Source organism: Budorcas taxicolor, chromosome 9 (assembly GCF_023091745.1).
Source record: "Budorcas taxicolor isolate Tak-1 chromosome 9, Takin1.1, whole genome shotgun sequence".
Taxonomy (NCBI): domain Eukaryota; kingdom Metazoa; phylum Chordata; class Mammalia; order Artiodactyla; family Bovidae; genus Budorcas; species Budorcas taxicolor.
In genome coordinates this window covers 65,173,172-65,193,158 of record NC_068918.1, presented here as the reverse complement: position 1 = coordinate 65,193,158, position 19,987 = coordinate 65,173,172, and the positions used below count along the sequence as shown (strand labels likewise).

Below are 19,987 nucleotides of genomic sequence, written 5' to 3'. Positions count from 1 at the left end.
TGCATCATGCAGAAGTCAAAGATTCACCATATTACAGTTTTGGGTGTTCATGGAAGCCCCCTAACCAATATTTCTTTTAAATTGTCTCCACCTACTGATTCATCAGGCCTGCTTCTTGATAAAATATAGGCATTAATAGGGATGATAGTCAACATAATAGTGGTAATGTTAATCACTCAGTCTTGTCCAAATCTTTGCGACCCCATGGACTGTAGCCCAAGAGGCTTCTCTGTCCACGGAATTCTCCAGGCAAAAATACTAGAGTGGGTAGCCATCTCCTTCTCCAGGGGACCTTCCCAACCCATGGATCAAACTGTTTTCCTGCATTGCAGGCAGATTCTTTGCCATCTGAGCTACCACAGAAACCCTTGATAGTTCACATATTTAAACACTAGCTTGACCAGAGGCAAAAGATGTGTATGACCATCTTGGCATCAAGCAGAAGAACACTGGCTCAGGACAAGAGCAAGGATGCAGAGAACGCTGCACTAAACTCAGCCATACACAGAAGTCCTCTCCTAGCCCGGAATGCTAATGTTGTTGTTGTTTTTTAAAGCTATAAGACTCTGGTTTGGAAATGGTGACAAAATTTTCAGCCTGTTTCACAGTTAGAAAATAATTGAAGTCATCTTGCTTACTCAGGATTGCATGAATAACCTAATGCAGGTCAAAATTGACAGGTTTATAAATTTTTTTTAAATTTTAATTCAATGTATTAAGTTAGTTTAAAATTTATAAATTCTTTTTTGATTTAAGGAAAAAAACTAAATATTTGTGCTAGAAACAGAACAACTTACTCCTGTACCTTTTAACAAGAATTTGCAATTAAAAATTGTGCAAAACTGTTAGTTACACAACAGTTTGTAATAAGTCCTTGTTATTACTCTATAACATGCTAAAGCTAAAAAGGTCTTCTCAGTTTAAAAACTCATGGAGTAACACATAAAGCTTAGTCTTCTGGCCTAAATATTAAGTCAATTTTCTTTCTTTTCTATTACCTGTAATGAATGATGGTATCAATATAAAACAGCACATTTTATAAATACCACTTATTAATATGTTTTAGTTTAATATGCTTTAGCACACATTCAGTGATATACTTGAAAATCATTAAACATCGATTCTTTTTAAATTTCTATTTTGAAAAAAATTACATTATGAAAACCAGAAATATACATTTATTTAAAAGCAAATCAACAAAGCAGGATATTTCAAGCCTATTTTTCTTAACTGTTTATGGTCTTTTTCTCTCAAATATATTTTTTCAAGCTATTTTTAAAATTGCTTGTAAATAATTTAATGATTGGACTCTAGGTTAAGGACTTGGCACACTTTGCATTTATTAGCTATAACTTCAAGCTCAACTGGGCTCCAAAGATAACCCAGCACTGGAAAATCTGCATAAAGTAGTACTAGAAAAACACAAATGCCCAAGAAAAGCCAACAAACTGCCAGAAGCAACAGATAAATAAAAAACACCAAAAACCTGGGTTTCCATAACTAGACCAGACATTGACTCTAGCTTAGCTAAATTTAATCCTGGTTATAGTATTTTGTTTGCAACTATTTGAATAATAATTAGAACAATTGCACTCATCTCACACTCTAGTAAAGTAATGCTCAAAATTCTCCAAGCTAGGCTTCAGCAGTTGCAAACCGAGAACTTCCAGATGCTCAAGCTGGAATTAGAAAAAGCAGAGAAACAAGAGATCAAATTGCCAACATCCAGTGGATCACAGAAAAAGCAAGAGAATTGCAGTAAAACATCTACTTTTACTTTGTTGACTATGGTAGTCTTTGTGTGAATCACAAAAAATTGTGGAAAATTCTTAAAGAGATGGGAATAGCAGACCACCTTACCCAACTCCTGAGAAATCTGTGTGCAAATCAAGAAGCAACAGTTAAAACTGGACATGGAACAACAGACTGGTTTCCAATTGGGAAAGGAGTATGTCAAGGCTGTATATTGTCACCCTGCTTATTTAACTTACATGCAGAGAACATCACGAGAAACGTCAGGCTGGATGAAGCACAAGCTGGAATCAAGATTGCAGGGAGAAATACCAATAACCTCAGATATGCAGATGACACCACCCTTATGGCAGAAAGTGAAGAAGAACTAAAGAGCCTCCTGATAAAAAGTGAAAGAGAACAGTGAAAAAGTTGGCTTAAAACTCAACATTCAGAAAACTAAGATTATGGCATCTGGTCCCATCACTTCATGGGAAATAGATGGGGAAACAGTGGAAACAGTGGCAGACTTATATTTTCTTGGGCTCTGAAATTACTGCAGCCATGAAATTAAAAGACACTTGATCCTTGGAAGAAAAGCTATGAACAACCTAGACAGCATATTAAAAAGCAGAGACATTACTTTGCTGACAAGTCTGTCTAGTCAAAGCTATGGTTTTTCCAGTAGTCATATATGGATGTAAGAGCTGGATCATAAAGAAAGCTGATTGCTGAAGAATTGATGCTTTTGAACTGTGGTGCTGGAGAAGACTCTTGAGAGTCCCTTGGACTGCAAGGGGATCAAACCAGTCAATCCTAAAGGAAATCAGCCCTGAATATTCATTGGAAAGACTGATGCTGAAGCTGAAGCTCCAATACTTTGGCCACCTGATGCAAAGAACTGACTCACTGCTAAAACCCCTGATGCTGGGGAAGACTGAAGAAAGGAGAATGGGATGACAGAGAATGAGAAGGTTGGATGGCATCTCTGGCTTAATGGACATGAGTTTCAGCAAGTTCCAGGAGTTGGTGATGGAGAGGGAAGCCTGGTGTGCTGGAGTCCATGGAGTTGCAAAGAGTTGGACACAACTGAGCGACTGAACTGAACTGATTTGAGTAATATTTTGCTCATTCCACAAGACATAGCTATCGTACTGAAAATAAAATATTTTAAGTGTTTACAACACATATGGACTAACACACAATGTCTCATTCAGAGATATTAGATTTCCTTGAGTGGAACTAGGAGTTATGAAACAATTTGGATAATGAAAGTTGCTAATAGCTCATGGTAGCTAATTCATATCAACTACTAAATAAGATAACTCTTAGAGACAGTGAAGGACTGGGAAGCCTGCTGTGCCACAGTCCAAGGGATTGCCAACCGTTGCACACAACTTAGCAACTACAAACAACTATATAACATTAGTTTCCATGCATAAAAGTCATAAATCAAGACTTAAATGATACATTTTGGTAGATATCCTTGATTGGAAATATGCAGTGCAGATGAAAAATTGTCTATTAACAAATAGTTATTTAACCCAAGTTCTCTTTAGGATATTCAGTTGAGTTCAGTTCAGTCACTCAGTAGTGTCCAACTCTTTGCGACCCCATGAATCGCAGCACGCCAGGCCTCTCTGTCTATCACCAACTCCCAGAGTTCACTCAGATTCACGTTCATCGAGTCCGTGATGCCATCCAGCCATCTCATCCTTGGTCGTTCCCTTCTCCTCCTGCCCCCAATCTCTCCCAGCATCAGTCTTTTCCAATGAGTCATCTCTTCGCATGAGGTGGCCAAAGTACTGGAGTTTCAGCTTTAGCATTATTCCTTCCAAAGAAATCCCAGGGCTGATCTCCTTCAGAATGGACTGGTTGGATCTCCTTGCAGTCCAAGGGACTCTCAAGAGTCTTCTCCAACACCACACTTCAAAAGCATCAATTCTTCGGCGCTCAGCCTTCTTCACAGTCCAACTCTCACATCCATACATGACTACTGGAAAAACCATAGCCTTGACTGGACGGATTTTAGTCGGCAAAGTAATGTCTCTGCCTTTGAATATGCTATCTAGGTTGATCATAACTTTTCTTCCAAGGATTAGCAACCTCCAAAATGATAATATTTGTCAAAGTACTACTGCCAAATAATATTTATAAAATCCTTGCACTGATGCAATTGTAATTCTTTGTTGTAAACATTTATGTAATGGTTATAGTACTGCTTATAGTGAAATATGAGAGGTAAACACCTACTTATCTTTATCTATTTAGCTTATGATTTGATTATAACTTCTCATTTTTAAATTTATTTTGGATATAAAAGACAATTAAATTTTTAACAAATTAACAATTTACTTCTGGTGCATACTGGGGTCTTTTTAATGCATATTTCTATATCTTTTTAAGAAAGCAATGAAAGGAAAAAAAAGATAGCTGCATAGTACTTACTTAGTATGTGCCAGCCACTGTTCTAAGCACATCAGATATATTCATTCAAGACAAAATCAGGTTAAGACAATAAGGACTATTAATACCAACAGTAACTTGGCAGAAACAAATGTAAATACTAGCTGGTGAAAGAGAGTATCACACTAGGCCTCAAGTTATCTCCATAGTTTTTATATGTAATGTCCAGTACCTAATCAAAAATAACCAAGCATATGAAAGGTAAGAAATGTGAACCCATCAGGAGCACTAAAGGACAATAGATACAGACATGATATAAATAAAACAGTTACAAAGACTTCAAAATAATACATATAATATATACAAGGATATGATAGACAAAATTGAGAATTTTGTCAGAGATCTAGAAGCTAATAATACCATCATCATCATATAATGAAAATATATATTATATGAAAATATAATAATAAATACAAAGAAAACCTCACCTAAGCAATCATAGTAAAACTACTGGAAATCAAAGCTGTAAAGAAAGAATTACAGATAGTTTTTTAAAAAAGGACAGTTTGCTTTTAAAAGACTAGTAGCAATGACATATATACACTACCATGTATAAAGCAGATAGCTAGTGGGAAGTTGCTGTATAACAGGGAGCTCAGCTCGGTGCTCTGTGACATCCTAGATAGATGGAATAAGGAGGTGGCAGGGAGACTCAAGAGGAAGGAGTTACATGTATACTTAAAGCTGATTCACATTGTTATGCAGCAGAAGCCAACACAACTTTGTAAAGTAATTATCCTTCAGTTAAAAATAAATTTTAAAATAGACTATATTCTGGCATCAACAGAAACAGTGAGTTATAAGACAATAACATCATGAAGTGGGGGAAGAGAATTACCAGTTTCGAATTTTCTTCCCAGAAAAAGTACATATTAAAAAAGAGTCAATACATTTCAGACAAAAAACAAAACAAATTATTACTATACTAAAGAAAATCCTATATGTAACCTCAAAGATGCAGGAAGAAATGAAGAGTATATAAGACTATATGAAACCACAATAACAATAATTATTGTGGAATTTAAATTATATAAAATTAAATACCTAAAAATAACATATAATTCAGAAGAAGCACATAAGTAGTTAAGGCATTCATTCTAAGGTTTTCAAGTTTCACACAAAGTTATAAAAGTTCTAATTTGCATTGTACTTTGATTAGGTCAAAGACCCCTCTTGTAACATCCATGGTAACCAGTAAAATAATGTAAAATTATGTAAAAATAACAAGCTAATAGGAAAAGGGCAATGAAATTACAAATATATTCAATCCAAAAGACAGCAAAGAGACAAAAAGAAATATAGAACAGGAAGGGCAAATAACATAGTAAGTCAGCATATTTAAATTCAAATATATTATTATGATGTTAAATATAAAATGACTAAATACTCCACTGAAAAGAAAAATACCAGACTGTATAATAAAACAATATTTACTTATCCAATGCTTGTAAAGAGAGATATCTAAGCCACAAACATACAGAAAATTTTAAATTTAGAGAATGAGAGAGAAGTCACACAGACACTAGCTAACAGAAAGCTAGTTGTATAGATTTTAAAGTCAACTTGAAGCCAAAATCGTTAATAGAAAAAAAAAAAACCAGGTCTTATTACGAGACAGGTTTCAATTCACCATGATGATATAATAGTTCTAAATTTGTATCTAACTTAGCATCTGTCATCCTTTTTTTTTTCCCATTACCATCCTAGTTCCTTAAGGAGACTTTTTAGATTTGTTTATTCTAATCACTTCCTTCCAAAAGAGTTTAATACCATATACACAATACATCTGCTGATGCACTGAGTCTCTCTGGAGGGCCACAGACCACTGTACTATATACTGATTTTTTTTGCTTCCTAAGAACCAATGATTAGATCTGAATTAGGGGCTTCCCTGGTAGCTGAGCTGGTAAATAAACTGCCTACAATGCAGGAGACCACAATTCAATTCCTGGGTCAGGAAGATCCTCTGGAGCAGGGAACAGCTACCCACTCCAGTATTCTGGCCTGGAGAATTCCATGAACTGTATAGTCCATGGGGTTGCAAAGAGTTGGACACAACTGGGCAACTTTCACTTTCATGTGATTAACAATTTCCTAATTGACTTGTATATTATCAGCTTGCTTATTTAACTTATATGCAGAGTACATCATGCAAAATGCCAGGCTGGATGAAGCACAAGCTGGAATCAAGTTTGCAGGGAGAAAGATCAATAACCTCAGATATGCAGATGACACCACCCTTATGGCAGAGAGTGAAGAGGTACTAAAGAGCCTCTTGATGCAAGTGAAAGAGACGTAAAAAAGCTGGCTTAAAGCACAACATTCAAAAAAATTAAGCTCATGGCATCTGGTCCCATCACTTCATGGCAAATAGATGGGGAAAAAATGGAAACAGTGATAGACTTTATCTTCTTGGGCTCTGAAATCACTGCAGATGGTGACTGCAGCCATGAAATTGAAAGATGCTCAATCCTTGGAAGAAAAGCTATGAACAACCTAGACAGCATATTAGAAAGCAGAGACGTTTGCTGAAAAAGGTCTGTCTAGTCAAAGCTATGGTTTTTCCAGTAGTCATGTATGGATGTGAGAGTTGGACCGTAAAGAAAGCTGATGGCCGAAGAATTGATGCTTTTGAACTGTGGTGCTGGAGAAGACTCTTGAGAGTCCCTTGGACTACAAGGAGATCCAACCAGTCAATCCTAAAGGAAATCAGCCCTGAATATTCATTGGAAAGACTGATGCTGAAGCTGAAGCTCCAATAATTTGGCCACCTGATGCAAAGAACTGACTCACTGCTAAAGACTCTGATGCTGGGGAAGATTAAAAGGAGGAGAATGCGATGACAGAGGATGAGAAGGTTGGATGGCATCACCGACTCAATGGACATGAGTTTGAGCAAGCTCCAAGAGTTGGTGATGGAGAGGGAAGCCTGGTGTGCTGCAGTCCATGGAGTCGCAAAGAGTCGGACACAACTGAGCAGCTGAACTGAACTGACCTGTATAGGTTTCCCTGGTGGCTCGGTGGTAAAAAACCACCTGCAATGCAGAAGACTCTGGTGTAATCCTTGGGTCGGGAGGATCCCCTGGAGAAGGAAATGGCAATCACTCCAGTCTTCTTGCCTGGAAAATCTCATGGACAGAGGAACCTGGAAGTCCATGGGTTGGCAATAGTCTGACACGACTTAGAGACAACCACCACCAATTGACTTGCACAGAGTGCAGTACCTAACAGCCAGAGTCCAAATTCATTTCAAATGTATGTGAAACGTGTAACAGTTGACTATATGTTGGAGCATACATATAAGCTACACCAAATCTCAGTGATCTAAATCATGAATTATCAATTATGAATCATGACCACAGCAGATTATACTAGGAAACAGTCACAAAAAGATAACTATAAAATCCCAGGATGTTTGAAAATTAATAAATGCACATCTAAATGAGTGTCCAAAAAGAAGTTAGAAATTGTTTTGTGCTATCTGATCATGGAAATACTAAATTTGGGGATGCAAACTGGAGAAAAATTTATTGGTTTAAATGTAAATATTGAAAGAGAAGAAATGAAATGCTATGAGCCAAGGGGAAAAAAAAAACCCTGAGAAAATAGAAAAATACTTAGGAAAATAAAACTAAAGAAAGAAGAAAAAAGGAAATAATAAAGGACTAAAACAAATAAACAGACAAAAAATACACATAAATAAAGAGAATTTTAAAAGTCAAAAGTTTTTACTTGAAATATCTAATAAAATTGATCTTGGCAAAACCATTGGAGAAAAACAAGAAAAACGGAAATGGCATTGGGAGAATGGCATTGAAACATGTATACTATCATGTAAGAAATGAATCGCCAGTCTAGGTTCGATACAGGATACAGGATGCTTGGGGCTGGTGCACTGGGATGACCCAGAGAGATGATATGGGGAGGGTGGTGGGAGGGGGGTTCAGGGTTGGGAACTCATGTACACCTGTGGTGGATTCATGTCAATGTATGGCAAAACCAATACAGTATTGTAAAGTAAAATTTAAAAAAAATTAAATTAAAAAAAAAACCATTGGAGAAAAACAAGAAAAACTGAAGTGGCATAATAAACTAAGAGTAAGAATAAAAAGTTAGCCTAAAAAGCAGAGAATTATGAACAATTTATGCTAATTACTAAATTTTGATAAAATTACTAAATTCTGACCTAGAAATACACAACTTACCAAAACTGAAAATAAAAGTAGAGAATCTGAATAACCCATAAAAATTGGTAAAATTAAAATTGTAACTAAAATCTTGGCCACAAAATATTCCAGGACTAGATGGACTTGATTACAATGTCTAACAAATATTTAAGGAATAAATGGCATGAATCTGTATGAATTTATATAAATCTCCCTCCTTCAAATTTAAAAAGGCAATATTTTCTAACTATTTTTATGAGGTCAATGGAAACTGGTTGATCCCAGAAAGGATAACAGACTTATTTTTCTTAATGAACATAGCTGCAAAATCCTAAAAGTTATTAGCAATCCAGAAACAAGGTAAAAATGCATTAAAAAATATCCGAACACATTATGACGAAATTGGAATACTCCAGGATTTCAAGTTGGATTTGACATTGTAAAATTAATCACCACTTCAAAAGAATAATAGAGAAAATCATATGGTAGATATCAGAAAAAATATTTGATAAATCAAATATTTATTCATGGTAACTTACAAACTAGAAATAAAAGGAAACTTCCAAAGTATAGACAATATCATACTTAATGGTAGAATGTTGCAAAGATTCCTTCTAATGTTGAAAACAATATACTACCCACTGTTATCTCTTCAACAATTTACTGAAAATCTTAGCCATTACAATGAGAAAAAAATGTTGATATTTAAGAAGGATATATACATGCCTACCAATATTCTTGGATAGTATGACTGACTACATAGAAAATCAAAAGAACTGACAGATAAATTACTAGAATTTCCAAGTGAGTTCAGCAAGGCTGCTGACAACAAATTGATATATCAACATTTAATTGGTTTTCCATAATGACTAAATAACAACAAACAACTATATATTGGCAACAAAAATTAAAAATTAAAATTGAAGAGATTTAGAATAACATAAAAATACTAGCTGCTTAGTAATATATCTAGCAAGGAATATGCAAAATGAACACAAAGCAAGCTATTATTAAGAAAAATCACCAAAGACCTAAATAAAGGGAAGAATATACTACCTTCATGAATTGAAAGACTCAAGGAAAGATGTCAAATCTTCCCAAATCCATCAATATCCCAAAAGTGTTATTTTTCTTTTTTTCAGGGAAGAATCTTAAGTTAATTTAAAAATTTATATGGAAATGTAGAGAATCAAGAAGAGAAATAGGAGATTTTACCAACAGGAGAAAAATATTTGTACAATAAATAGTAATCAAAGGTATCAAAATACATTTTAAAAATTCCTATAAACTAATATAAAAATGACTTATTTAGACAATTCACAAAGAAGATATTTACATGGCTAATATACATGTGCAAACGTGTTAAAATTCATCAATAGCCAGGAAAATGCAAATTAAAACCACCATATACTAATCACTACATACCTCCCCTAAATGATAATTTATAAGGTTAGTGAGGAAACTTATAAATTAGCTTTTTATCAACCATACATTGTTGGTGGGAGTGTAAATTGTTTTAATCATTTTGAGCAGTTCTGAATTTTCTACTGAAGTAAAACATAAACATTCTCTGTGGCCCAGCAGCTAATTCCTAGGCATATGGTCAGCAGAAATACATGTACTGGTGTATCAAAAGACAGGCATAAGAATGCTCAGACCAGTACTATTCATAATATTAAAAACTAGAGACAATTGAAACATTTTTCCATAGTAAAATGGATGAATAAATTGTTGCATAGTATCAGATAATTAGATACTATGCAATAATGAAATAAAATACAGCTGTACGCAACAGTCTGCTAAATCTCACTGTATAATGAGTGAAAAGAGTGGAGGAGGCTTGATGAGATTTTTGAAGTGACAATTATGTAATAATGTTCTCTTTCTTGGCTTGGGTAGTGTAGTGGTTACAGTGTTTCACTTGTAACTAGTGAACCATTCTGTACATTTATATCTTTTGAGTATTTCTCTGCATATGTGCTATAGTTTAAAAATAAAATTAAAACTCTATTTCTCTTAAGTATTTAAAGCACCCCACAATACTATGTCCAAAATAGTTATAACTCTCCATGAAATAATTTTTATAAATGTAAGCAAATAATACCACTTGATACACACATGATGCTTACTACCTTTCATACATTACTTTAAGCACTTTACAAATAAAGTGCATTTGATCTTCTCAACAACCATATGAGGCAGATATTATAAACACCTTCATCTTATAAATAAGTAGAGTGCTGCTCAGAGAGACTAACTGGCTCAGGATCACAGAGCTAATCAGTAAGCCACAGTGAACTGTGCCAGATTCCGCACTGTTTACCATTACACGACACTGCCTTCCAGAACAAAACTTCTGAAGTTGAAAGTGTCAGATTTAGTCACTGTGAATGAATTTGAAATGAAATAATGTTTCCTCGATACACTGAAAACTCCTAAAAATATTTCAAGTAGATTGATTTAACATTTTGACATAGATATTTTTCTATTTTGTAAAAAAATTTTAAAACTCTTTTTCTATGCTTAGAATGATCAAAGATGGATTTTAACATAATGCTTTGAAACACTGAAAACCAAAAAAAAAAAAAAACCTGTCATTTAAAAAGCTGGGATTCAATTTCAACTCTATGAGTTTTGACTTCTGTGAACCTCGATTACCTTGTCATTAAAATGGGCATAATGAATCCTTTCCTAATAGGAAGATTCTGAGAAAGAACTGATTTGACATTTGTGCTCTGAACTAGGCGACTAATATGAAAGCCAATCCAACCGTGTGTGGAGAGAGTGTGTTAGAAATTTTACAACATAAATGTACCTCATTTGAAACTCACATTTAAGAGGGTTAAAAGTCAAAAGTGCTAAATAACTTAAGGCCAGCATTTGGAACTTGAATGTAGAAATTTAGGTTACAAGGTTAGTTTTTCTTGAAAAAAGTTTGATCCTTATTGTTTTCTTCCTGTTTTCCCTTCTCTCTCCACATAATATATGAAAACTAAATTTAAAAAAATAATATATTACTACCATTTAATTCAATAAATATATTTGACCTATATTTTAAAAGACTTATATTAAAGGAGACATATTTTAAATAGGCTATGTTCTCCAATTCACTGCTTCTGACATGAATACCATTTTAAAAGTTTTTATGTACATTTGTTTTCAAGTTTAAGGGTTTGCCTTCTCTCTCTCTCATGCACTCACACAGATACTTAGCAGCAACAAATTAATGAAAAAGAAGATAGTAATTCTCAGCTACTCTATTATTAGTCATTGGATTATTTTTAAATGATCAACAATTTCTCTTAAAAAAATTAAGAGAAATGTATAGAGAAAAATCTAGAATGTCATTCAAGCCTCCTATCATACAAATTTCTGTTTTGTGTCATCCGTTTTAACTTAAAGATTGTTCTTTATTCCAAGCACAGTAAAAAAAAGGTCTAGAAAAACAGAAAATAAAAATTACTAAATAATTTAAATGACCAATACATTTTCCAAATCAAACTAAAACCAAATTGAAATTATTTTTATTTCATTGAAAAACAAGAACACTAGTCTGAAGGACATGGAAATATACTGTATTTTTATCACAGAGAAAACAACTTTTTCCCTAAATTTAATGATCTTTTCTAAATCAAGGCATTCTTTAGACTTCTGTATTACTGCAGCATCTCCTTTTACAAGAATGCATCTACACTTTTGTAAATGACTGAGTTCTTTCATCTGGCTGGACACAGCTGGCAAGTGGCATAATGGGAAAGGGAAATGAAAGTTTTTTTTTTTCCTCCTGAAAAACCAAGAAATGTATAAATCATATTGAAACTGAAGCATTTGTTGCTTGTATTACTGCGCAAAATACACATCTTAATACACACAGTGTTTTCTACTGTTTTATGAATAAATGATATTATAGCATATTTTAATTTAAAAAGTCTATGATGGGTGGTTTCCTTAAACACTATTTGAGTAAATATAGTGTTACTATAGTGTTAAATATGCACATATTTAACTTGAAAAATTAAACCAAACTAGTTCTAAAACAGAAAGTTTAAAGTGCTCAAACCAATAAAATATATTGAGTAAAATATGTACATTTAGTTTATGGAGAAAAGTCTCAAATAGTTGTCAGGCAGCAGGCCAGCAAGTTTTCTTATGAAAACTCTGAAACACATATGAAAGCTGGAAGGAACTCTGAGCTCAACTAAGACTCTCGTTTTGTACATGAGGACACTGGTGCCCTGAGAAATGATTGGTCCACAGTTACTCAAGCAGGAAAGCTGGGCTATCTCTCTCCTCACTTCAGGGACAAGCTGGTCTCCTCAGCTGTGCCAAAGGCAAGGGAGGGAAACGCAATAGGATTGAAAGAATAATCTAACAAAGCAATTAAAAAATGGAACTCTTTTTTTATTTTCTAATTTTTGTCTCACCTTTAACTTAAATATCAGGCAAAAATAAATAGATACCCATAATTTTTCCATTGCATACATAATAAACTTGTGGTGAGAAAAGTTGAACAATTCTACAGTATTTACATCCCAGAGGCTTCCATTGTTGTTTTTATTTGAATTTGTAGACATTTTCAATCAGTGTGTGTGAATATGTATATGTAGCTATACAAATGCAAACGTAGCTTTTTCCCACTTGTCACATCTTGAAAATCATTCCAGATTGTTCATGTAGATCTCACTTATTCTTTTAAATAGCGATATGATATTCTAGTCTATGGATTTAAAATAATGAACTCAACAACTCACCTATTATTAGTTTAGGTAGTTTCTGAGTTTTTATATTACAAAGAAGGCAAAAATAAACATTATTTGATATGTTCTTAGACTAAGATTTACTAAAGAGTCAAAGAATATGTAAAATATTGAACATTAAGTATCTTTATTTTAGATATCAAATTTTGGCCAGTTTAGGGAAGATCCCCTGAAGAAGGGAATGGCAACCCACCCCAGTACTCCTGCCTGGAAAATTCCATAGGCAGAGGAGCCTGGTGGGCTATAGTCCATAGGGCCGCAAAGAGTTGGACATGACTGAAGTGACACAGCACACAAACACAGATATATACTAATCTCCTATGTCTATATCTGAACCCATGGAAATACCTCCTCACCCCAAACTAACCCTGGACTCCATCTGCCATCTCAAAGGAAAAGAAGAATATTCTTAAAACTCTCAAAGATCCTTTAGTATATTTAAATCATGTATAAGCTTCTGTTTTGAACAAAATCTTTTTGTGTGTGTTTGAAGCAGCAAGCAGGTAATGATGATTTTCATCATGTAGAAAGGATGTCTGTTATATTTATTTCTATGTTAATTATGAATCTAAAACACAAAAGCTAATAAGAAGAAAAGAATCTGAGCAGGAATTTTAATGAAAAATTTTATGCAAATTCACCAGCTACTAGAAAGGAAAAACTAAAACAAACACACTTCAAGTTTTATAAGAGGAAACACCATCAAAGTCTTATTACCAATCTTAATTTTTCTATCTTCTCCTTATAAATGCAAGAAAGAGAAGAAAAGCAGACAGGAAGGAAAGAAGGAAGTATGGACGGACAGGAAAGGATGGAAGGATATGAATAAAACAAGCTTTATTTACTAATATATTGACTAAGGCTGTTATTTTCATGCTTCTTTACTGTATGTAAATAAATGTACAAAGCATCCAAGAAAGGATTTTAATTTTGAAATACTGGGGTATTTATTTACACACTAGTATATTAAGTGCCGTCTATAGGGTCGCACAGAGTCGGATACGACTGAAGCGACTTAGCAGCAGCAGCAGTATATTAAGAATTATATATTCCTTAATAGACTTATGTGTGTTTTGTGTCATGTTATTTTTAGGTTTATCTGAAGGTACAAACCTTGCTCCCTATTCTCCACACTTGAGATGTTAACTGTAAATCAACAACCAAGGAGATGCCAGCAAGAATGCTCTGACCCAAGGAGGATCCTACCAGCAGATACTCAATGGACAATCAATTTGCCAAAAACATTCTTCTTCTGAGGATTTCTCCAACTTAGTTATTAACACATGTTCAGTCATTCTCTAAAGAAACCAGAATTGGAGCAGAGGAGATATTAAAGTGAAATATTACAAAAAGCCTAAAACAATGACTGGCACTTAGGAAAAAGACACTTGTCACATTAAAGTCTCCAGATACAATGAACTCTAAGCATGTCCCTTTACTGTCTGAAGGGGTGGTACAGCCATGGGCATGTGCATGTCAGCCTCAGAGGAGAGAAATGGGGGGAGGACACATGGTCTTCCCTGGGGAGACATAGTCCACCTATAGAGAAATTGCCCAAAGCCCAGGGACTTGTTCCTGTTTCCCCTTGACAATGAGGGTATTTTGGAGGTGAAATTATATACATTTGGATAATTGAATACAGGTAAACTTTTAAGGGAAGTAGAAGAAATAAAGGATGGGAGAGGTGGAAGAATAAAAAGAGTTTAATGCTAACGAGTCACTATTAACCTATCACGGTGAAGCACAGAATCTGGAAAGGAAAAAGGCATCCTACAAGTATTCCAAGATCTTCATCTTAAAGCAGAGGAAATTGAGGCCTCCAAAGTTGAAGAAATTTGCCTTAACTCACACAGTTCTTCTGAGCCACTTTGGGATATTGGTTTCATGACACAAAGGACATTCCTGCCATATGACACTGCATCAGTGGTCAAGCCCATCACAGTTTAGGAAACATTCTTGCTTGTACCAACTGGCTACTGGCATCTGGGGTTGCTGTCAAGGTTCTTGAAGGACTCTTGCTTTTTGGAACTCTTATGGTTCCAAGTTCAAGTGATGATGGAGAAACTACCAATGCACTAATTTAATTCACCATCTCAAACCTGTAAAATAGTTTAATCAACCAATGGAAAAACTTTGGCTCCCTTAAACATTATATTTTTTACGAGTATCACTACAAATATATTATCCACATCTTGACATGTAGAAAGCATATAGTAATTTTTAAAATAAAAGTCTGACACTCACATTTTTATATACAAATAGAATTTTTAAAATTCCCAAATAAGAATGCTATAAAAAGTTTGATCAAAAAAAGACTGTAAGAAATAATCCAATACAACCAGTTTCATTTATAGGTGATGAAACTGGGATCAAGAGTAAGCAAGTGCTTCCCAACTAGTTAGAGCCTGAATAAGGGTGCCCACTGGTCCTGTCTCTATCTGCTGCTCTTTCTAGTGTGCTCCATACAATCTCTTTCTGGGTACAAATTAAATCATCTAGATAGATACCTAAGCGATTTTTGGGAAAGTATAACTTCCTTGATTATACACTAGAATGTTGACAAATTTCATTGCACTCTTCATTCAAATCTCTAATATGCCTGGAATATAGTAGATATTGTCACTTTGGGTTATACATGGGCTTCCCTGATAGCTCAGTTGGTAAATAATCTGCCTGAAGGAGACCATGGTTTGATTCCTGGGTCAGGAAGATCTACTGGAGAAGGGATAGGCTACCCACTCCAGTATTCTTGGACTTCCCTTGTGGCTCAGCTGGTAAAAAATCTGCCTGTAATGCAGGAGACCTGGGTTCGATCTCTGGGTTGGGAAAATCCCCTGGAGAAGGGAAAGGCTACCCACTCCAGTATTCTGGCCTGAAGAAGTCCATTCTACATCCCATTTCCCCCATTTCTCCCCCAAACTTCTGTATCATCACTTTAAAGATTGCTAATATACCAAGTGACTCATTGCTTATATACCAGGTGGCACAATAGTAAAGAATCTGTCTGCCAATGCAGGAGACGCAAAAGACACAGGCTTGATCTCTGGGTTGGGAAAATCCCCTAGAGTAGCAAATGGCAACCCATTCCAATATTCTTGTCTGGAAACTGGCATGGACAGAAGAACCTGGTGGGCTACAGTCCACGGAGGTGCAAATAGTCGGACACGACACACACACAATACACCAAGCATGCATCAGTAAGTTACCTACCTCCTTCAATAAATTACCTGCTACCAGTCAATGTGAGTTAGACCACTGAGAACACCTAATAGGTTTTACATTTAGGTGTTCTGAAGTCTGTTCTGATTCTCACTTTTGATACTTCTCTTTAATATAATGAAGACCTTTTGGCTTTGCTTGGGATTAGTTTACTGCTTAATGTATTCCTTTTAATACCATGTTCTGTGAGTCAACATGCAGCTTCCTCTATGATTGGAGCCTGGTTAAGAAATTCAACTTTGGAAGATTAATTCCTAGTCAGAGGCATTTCCCAGGCAGTACCATCTCACTTTGAGGAAACTTCCTTTTGCATCTGTTTGGGGTAACAGGTTCCTTTGACTGAAAAGAACATCAGTCAGTGTTCAAAATGCCCTCCTAACTAGATTATACGTCAGGTTGGACTTTAACATCAAAAACTTTTTTCAAAAACGGTTGAAAATACCATATTTGAAATTTATTTAAATTATAATATATGAAGGGTAGTAAATTCTCAGCAAACATTTTAAGTAGGTATTAGCTGAGAACTGACAATGGGGAACTTTGTGCTGAACATCGTGTAAGGCATTACAAAATGTACTGGGGCAATTATTTTTTCTAAGTTGATGTCTGCTCCTGACACATCTTGGAGTTTTCCATCCTTGCCCTAAGTAACTTGATTCAAAAGAGTTTCTCCCAGTTAATTGGCTGACATATATATAGTCACCACTGACTTTGTCTCATGTTCAACAGAGTACACTCTGAAACCAGACAGCTTACAGCGTCAGGTGAAAAACCTTATAAAGAGGATACAGACTTTGGAGTTGCAACTTGTTAACTTTGGGCTTCTACTTCATATACAAAGCGACTTCATTATATTAGAGAAAATGTCAATCAAAACGTAACTACTGACACTCGTCTTTGTTTCACCAGCCAGTAATAAAAGATAAAGCAGAGGAAATGGAGGAGCGGCAGTTAGGCATTTGCAACACACAAAGTCCTTGTTTTCCCTCTAGGCACTGCAGAAAAGCAATTGTCCATTCACAGCACATCCTCTGCATTTCAGGGCTAATATTTTTGCAGTTCTTAACTTGGTACATTACACTCTTAGTTAGTTAATTTCATAATTTTTTGAAATGCATGATGTGTTTCACACCTTGCTTAATCTTACTGCTAACATGACCCAGTTTAAAAAATTTCTCTTAATGTTGAGAATAGAAACCTTTGAAAAAAATCAAGAAATTTTGGAAACAGAGTAATGGTTTCAAACAATCCTGTCTTACTTGTTATTGCATAACTTTGAGAAGGGTAATAAGGAAATCCATATTAACCATATATTATTTGAATTGCTCTTACAATAATTGACTCTAGATAGGAATGATTTTTAGCAGAGGTTCTCCTCAACCTACAATAATATTGTGCCATTGAAAACAACATTACCCTGGGTTTAATTGCCCTGCTTGCTGCAACATTTAGTGGTTTATGTATATAAATACATATGCCTGCTTTCAGGGGCAAAGAGGTTTAGTCTAACATTTTAATAGTTACTCTAGCCAAACACATGAAGAACAGAACCTATAGATGGTTAATTAGTTCCCAGGATCAATCACTCAAGTCCATTATTAAATATCTCACTCTGCTTTCAACTATTGTAGGAGAAGACAATTAGCAAATTTCCAGTGCTAATAAAGAAGTTTTATTCTCCTTTATAAATAATGAGATCTAAGTCATTTGATCATATAACTCAGTGCCTGGATCTCCTCTGTTGACTTCCAAATCCAGAACATGTTTAAAATAGCAACAAATTGATAAATTGCATTTTCCTCAAGAGTTCATATTTCGGACACATCTTCCATAGGTTTTTTTTTACCTTCGGACTCATTATTAGCTTCTTTCTCCCTTCCTACTAATTTCTTCATCTTCTATCAACCAACATAAGAAACTCGAGAGAAAAATGCAATTTCTTTTTCCCTGTTCCACAACCCTCACCAATCTCTTTACCAGTATTTTCCTGTCCTGTCCCACCAAAAAGAAAAACTGACTCAACTCTAAAATTTACATTGGAGAAGAAATATTGCATTCATTAAAAAAAAAAAAAAGCCAAAGAAAAAAAACAACCCTCTCAGGAGGGGCTCAAAGAGGAGTGAAAAGGCCAGAGTGTCTCATTAGGCTGCTTGGAATGAAACAGTTAATTCAGGGTAAGTGATAATGTTTAGTCAGTTCGCCTAGAAAAAGGAAGGAAATTCAAAAGCTGGTTGCTGTAGTAACAATCACAGACCAAAAAATATATACATACAGCTTCATTTAAAATAAAACTCCTGCCATCTCTCTCCTGGGATTCTCTCAAGAAAAATGAGTTGCCGCTGAAATCTGTCGTACCTACCTCAACCATTAAACAAGACATTTAACCATAGTGGCAGTTCTGTGACCTCTGAATGCCGTGAAATCTCTGAGCGCTGCCGCTTGTTCATGAAGACTTGTGCTGCGGAATCCAGCAACTTCATCCAGGATTACAAATATAATTAAGTAAGAAAAAATAAGAAAAAAAAAAGAAAGAAAAACAAAAGCACACAGAGAGATCGGGAAGGAAGAAAGGAAGGTAGAAAGAGATTCTCTGTGGGTGAGGACACCACGTTTCTCCCAGCAAGCGCTGGGATGGAGCTGAGGCTGCTGCAGCGCCCAGACCCACCGACTGGCTGGGGGAGCAGGCAGCCGGCCTGCTGGGCTGGGAGGTGCTGTCAGTCGCCACAGGCAAGGAAAAGCAGAGACCAATCGGCTTCAACTCTGGCAGCTTACTGGAGTGGAGCCTTTTCTGTTTATGTTTCCTCATTTCAAGAGTGACGTCAAAGGGTTTAGTTTTTCCTCGGCATGTGCTATTAATTTTAAAGTGCTGTGCTATGGGAAGAATGCGTGTGTGTGCCTGTGGTGAGCCTGGGCACCCCACTCTCAGGAGAACCCAAGGCACATTTTCTATTTTCAGGAATAAATTTTAACAATTTAAAATACCCTGTGGCGAGGTGTATCTGAAAACAAAACAAGACGAGAAACACTGAGCTTGATGAGAGAGGCAAAGATTTCTATTTTCCCCCAGTGCGTGTGTATGTACCTTTGCCCACTGGCCAGCTGTTGCTTGTTTTTGAACTCATCCGTTTTTACCCTTCCCTCAAAGAGTTGTTAATCTTGATCTCCGTGAAGGCAGGCTTGCGCCAATGTGCTGGTGAAAGATATTCTGTGTAGTGAAGAACAGAAATTATGTGTATGCTGCCGGTCCTTGCTTTTCTCTCTTTCCTCCAGCTTCTGCGGTGAAGCCTCAAGATTATTCACGCCAGGGAGATCCCTCCTGCAACTCCCCACAGGGACTCATTCAAGAAGCAGGGAACGGGGATGCCACCCAAGCATGCCGGGGGCTTCAGCACGTTCTCGCCCAAACTGTGTGAAGGTACAGTTATTTAGGGAGGCTTCCTCTACCAGGGCCCCCAGCTCATCCCTGTATTTCTCTTCCCACTCTGGAAAATCTCGGTGGTGGCCATCTGTTGTTTCTGCCTCCCCCATATCCTCTCCCTTCTCCGCCCCCCTCCCCACCCCATTCTTCTAACAGAACCTCTTTTTCCTCCCCCTGCTTTGGAGACTTTCCTTCCTCTAACTGGAGACTGCATAGCCTTTCCCTTAAGA

General features: G+C 35.8%; 1 protein-coding gene across 2 annotated transcripts in view; it reads right to left on the bottom strand.

The window, feature by feature from the left end:
* PDE7B (phosphodiesterase 7B) overlaps positions 1 to 18,979 on the bottom strand; it is a 359,458-nt gene extending 340,479 nt beyond the window's left edge. For both annotated transcript variants that reach the window (XM_052645654.1, XM_052645652.1), the window contains exon 1: positions 18,699 to 18,979. Coding sequence is in view for 1 of the 2 variants with exons in the window: in XM_052645652.1 (XP_052501612.1) it covers positions 18,699 to 18,719 (21 nt within the window). In the remaining variant the exon portion in view is untranslated. The remainder of the gene's footprint in view (positions 1 to 18,698) is intronic.
* Between the last annotated feature and the right edge of the window lie 1,008 nt (positions 18,980 to 19,987).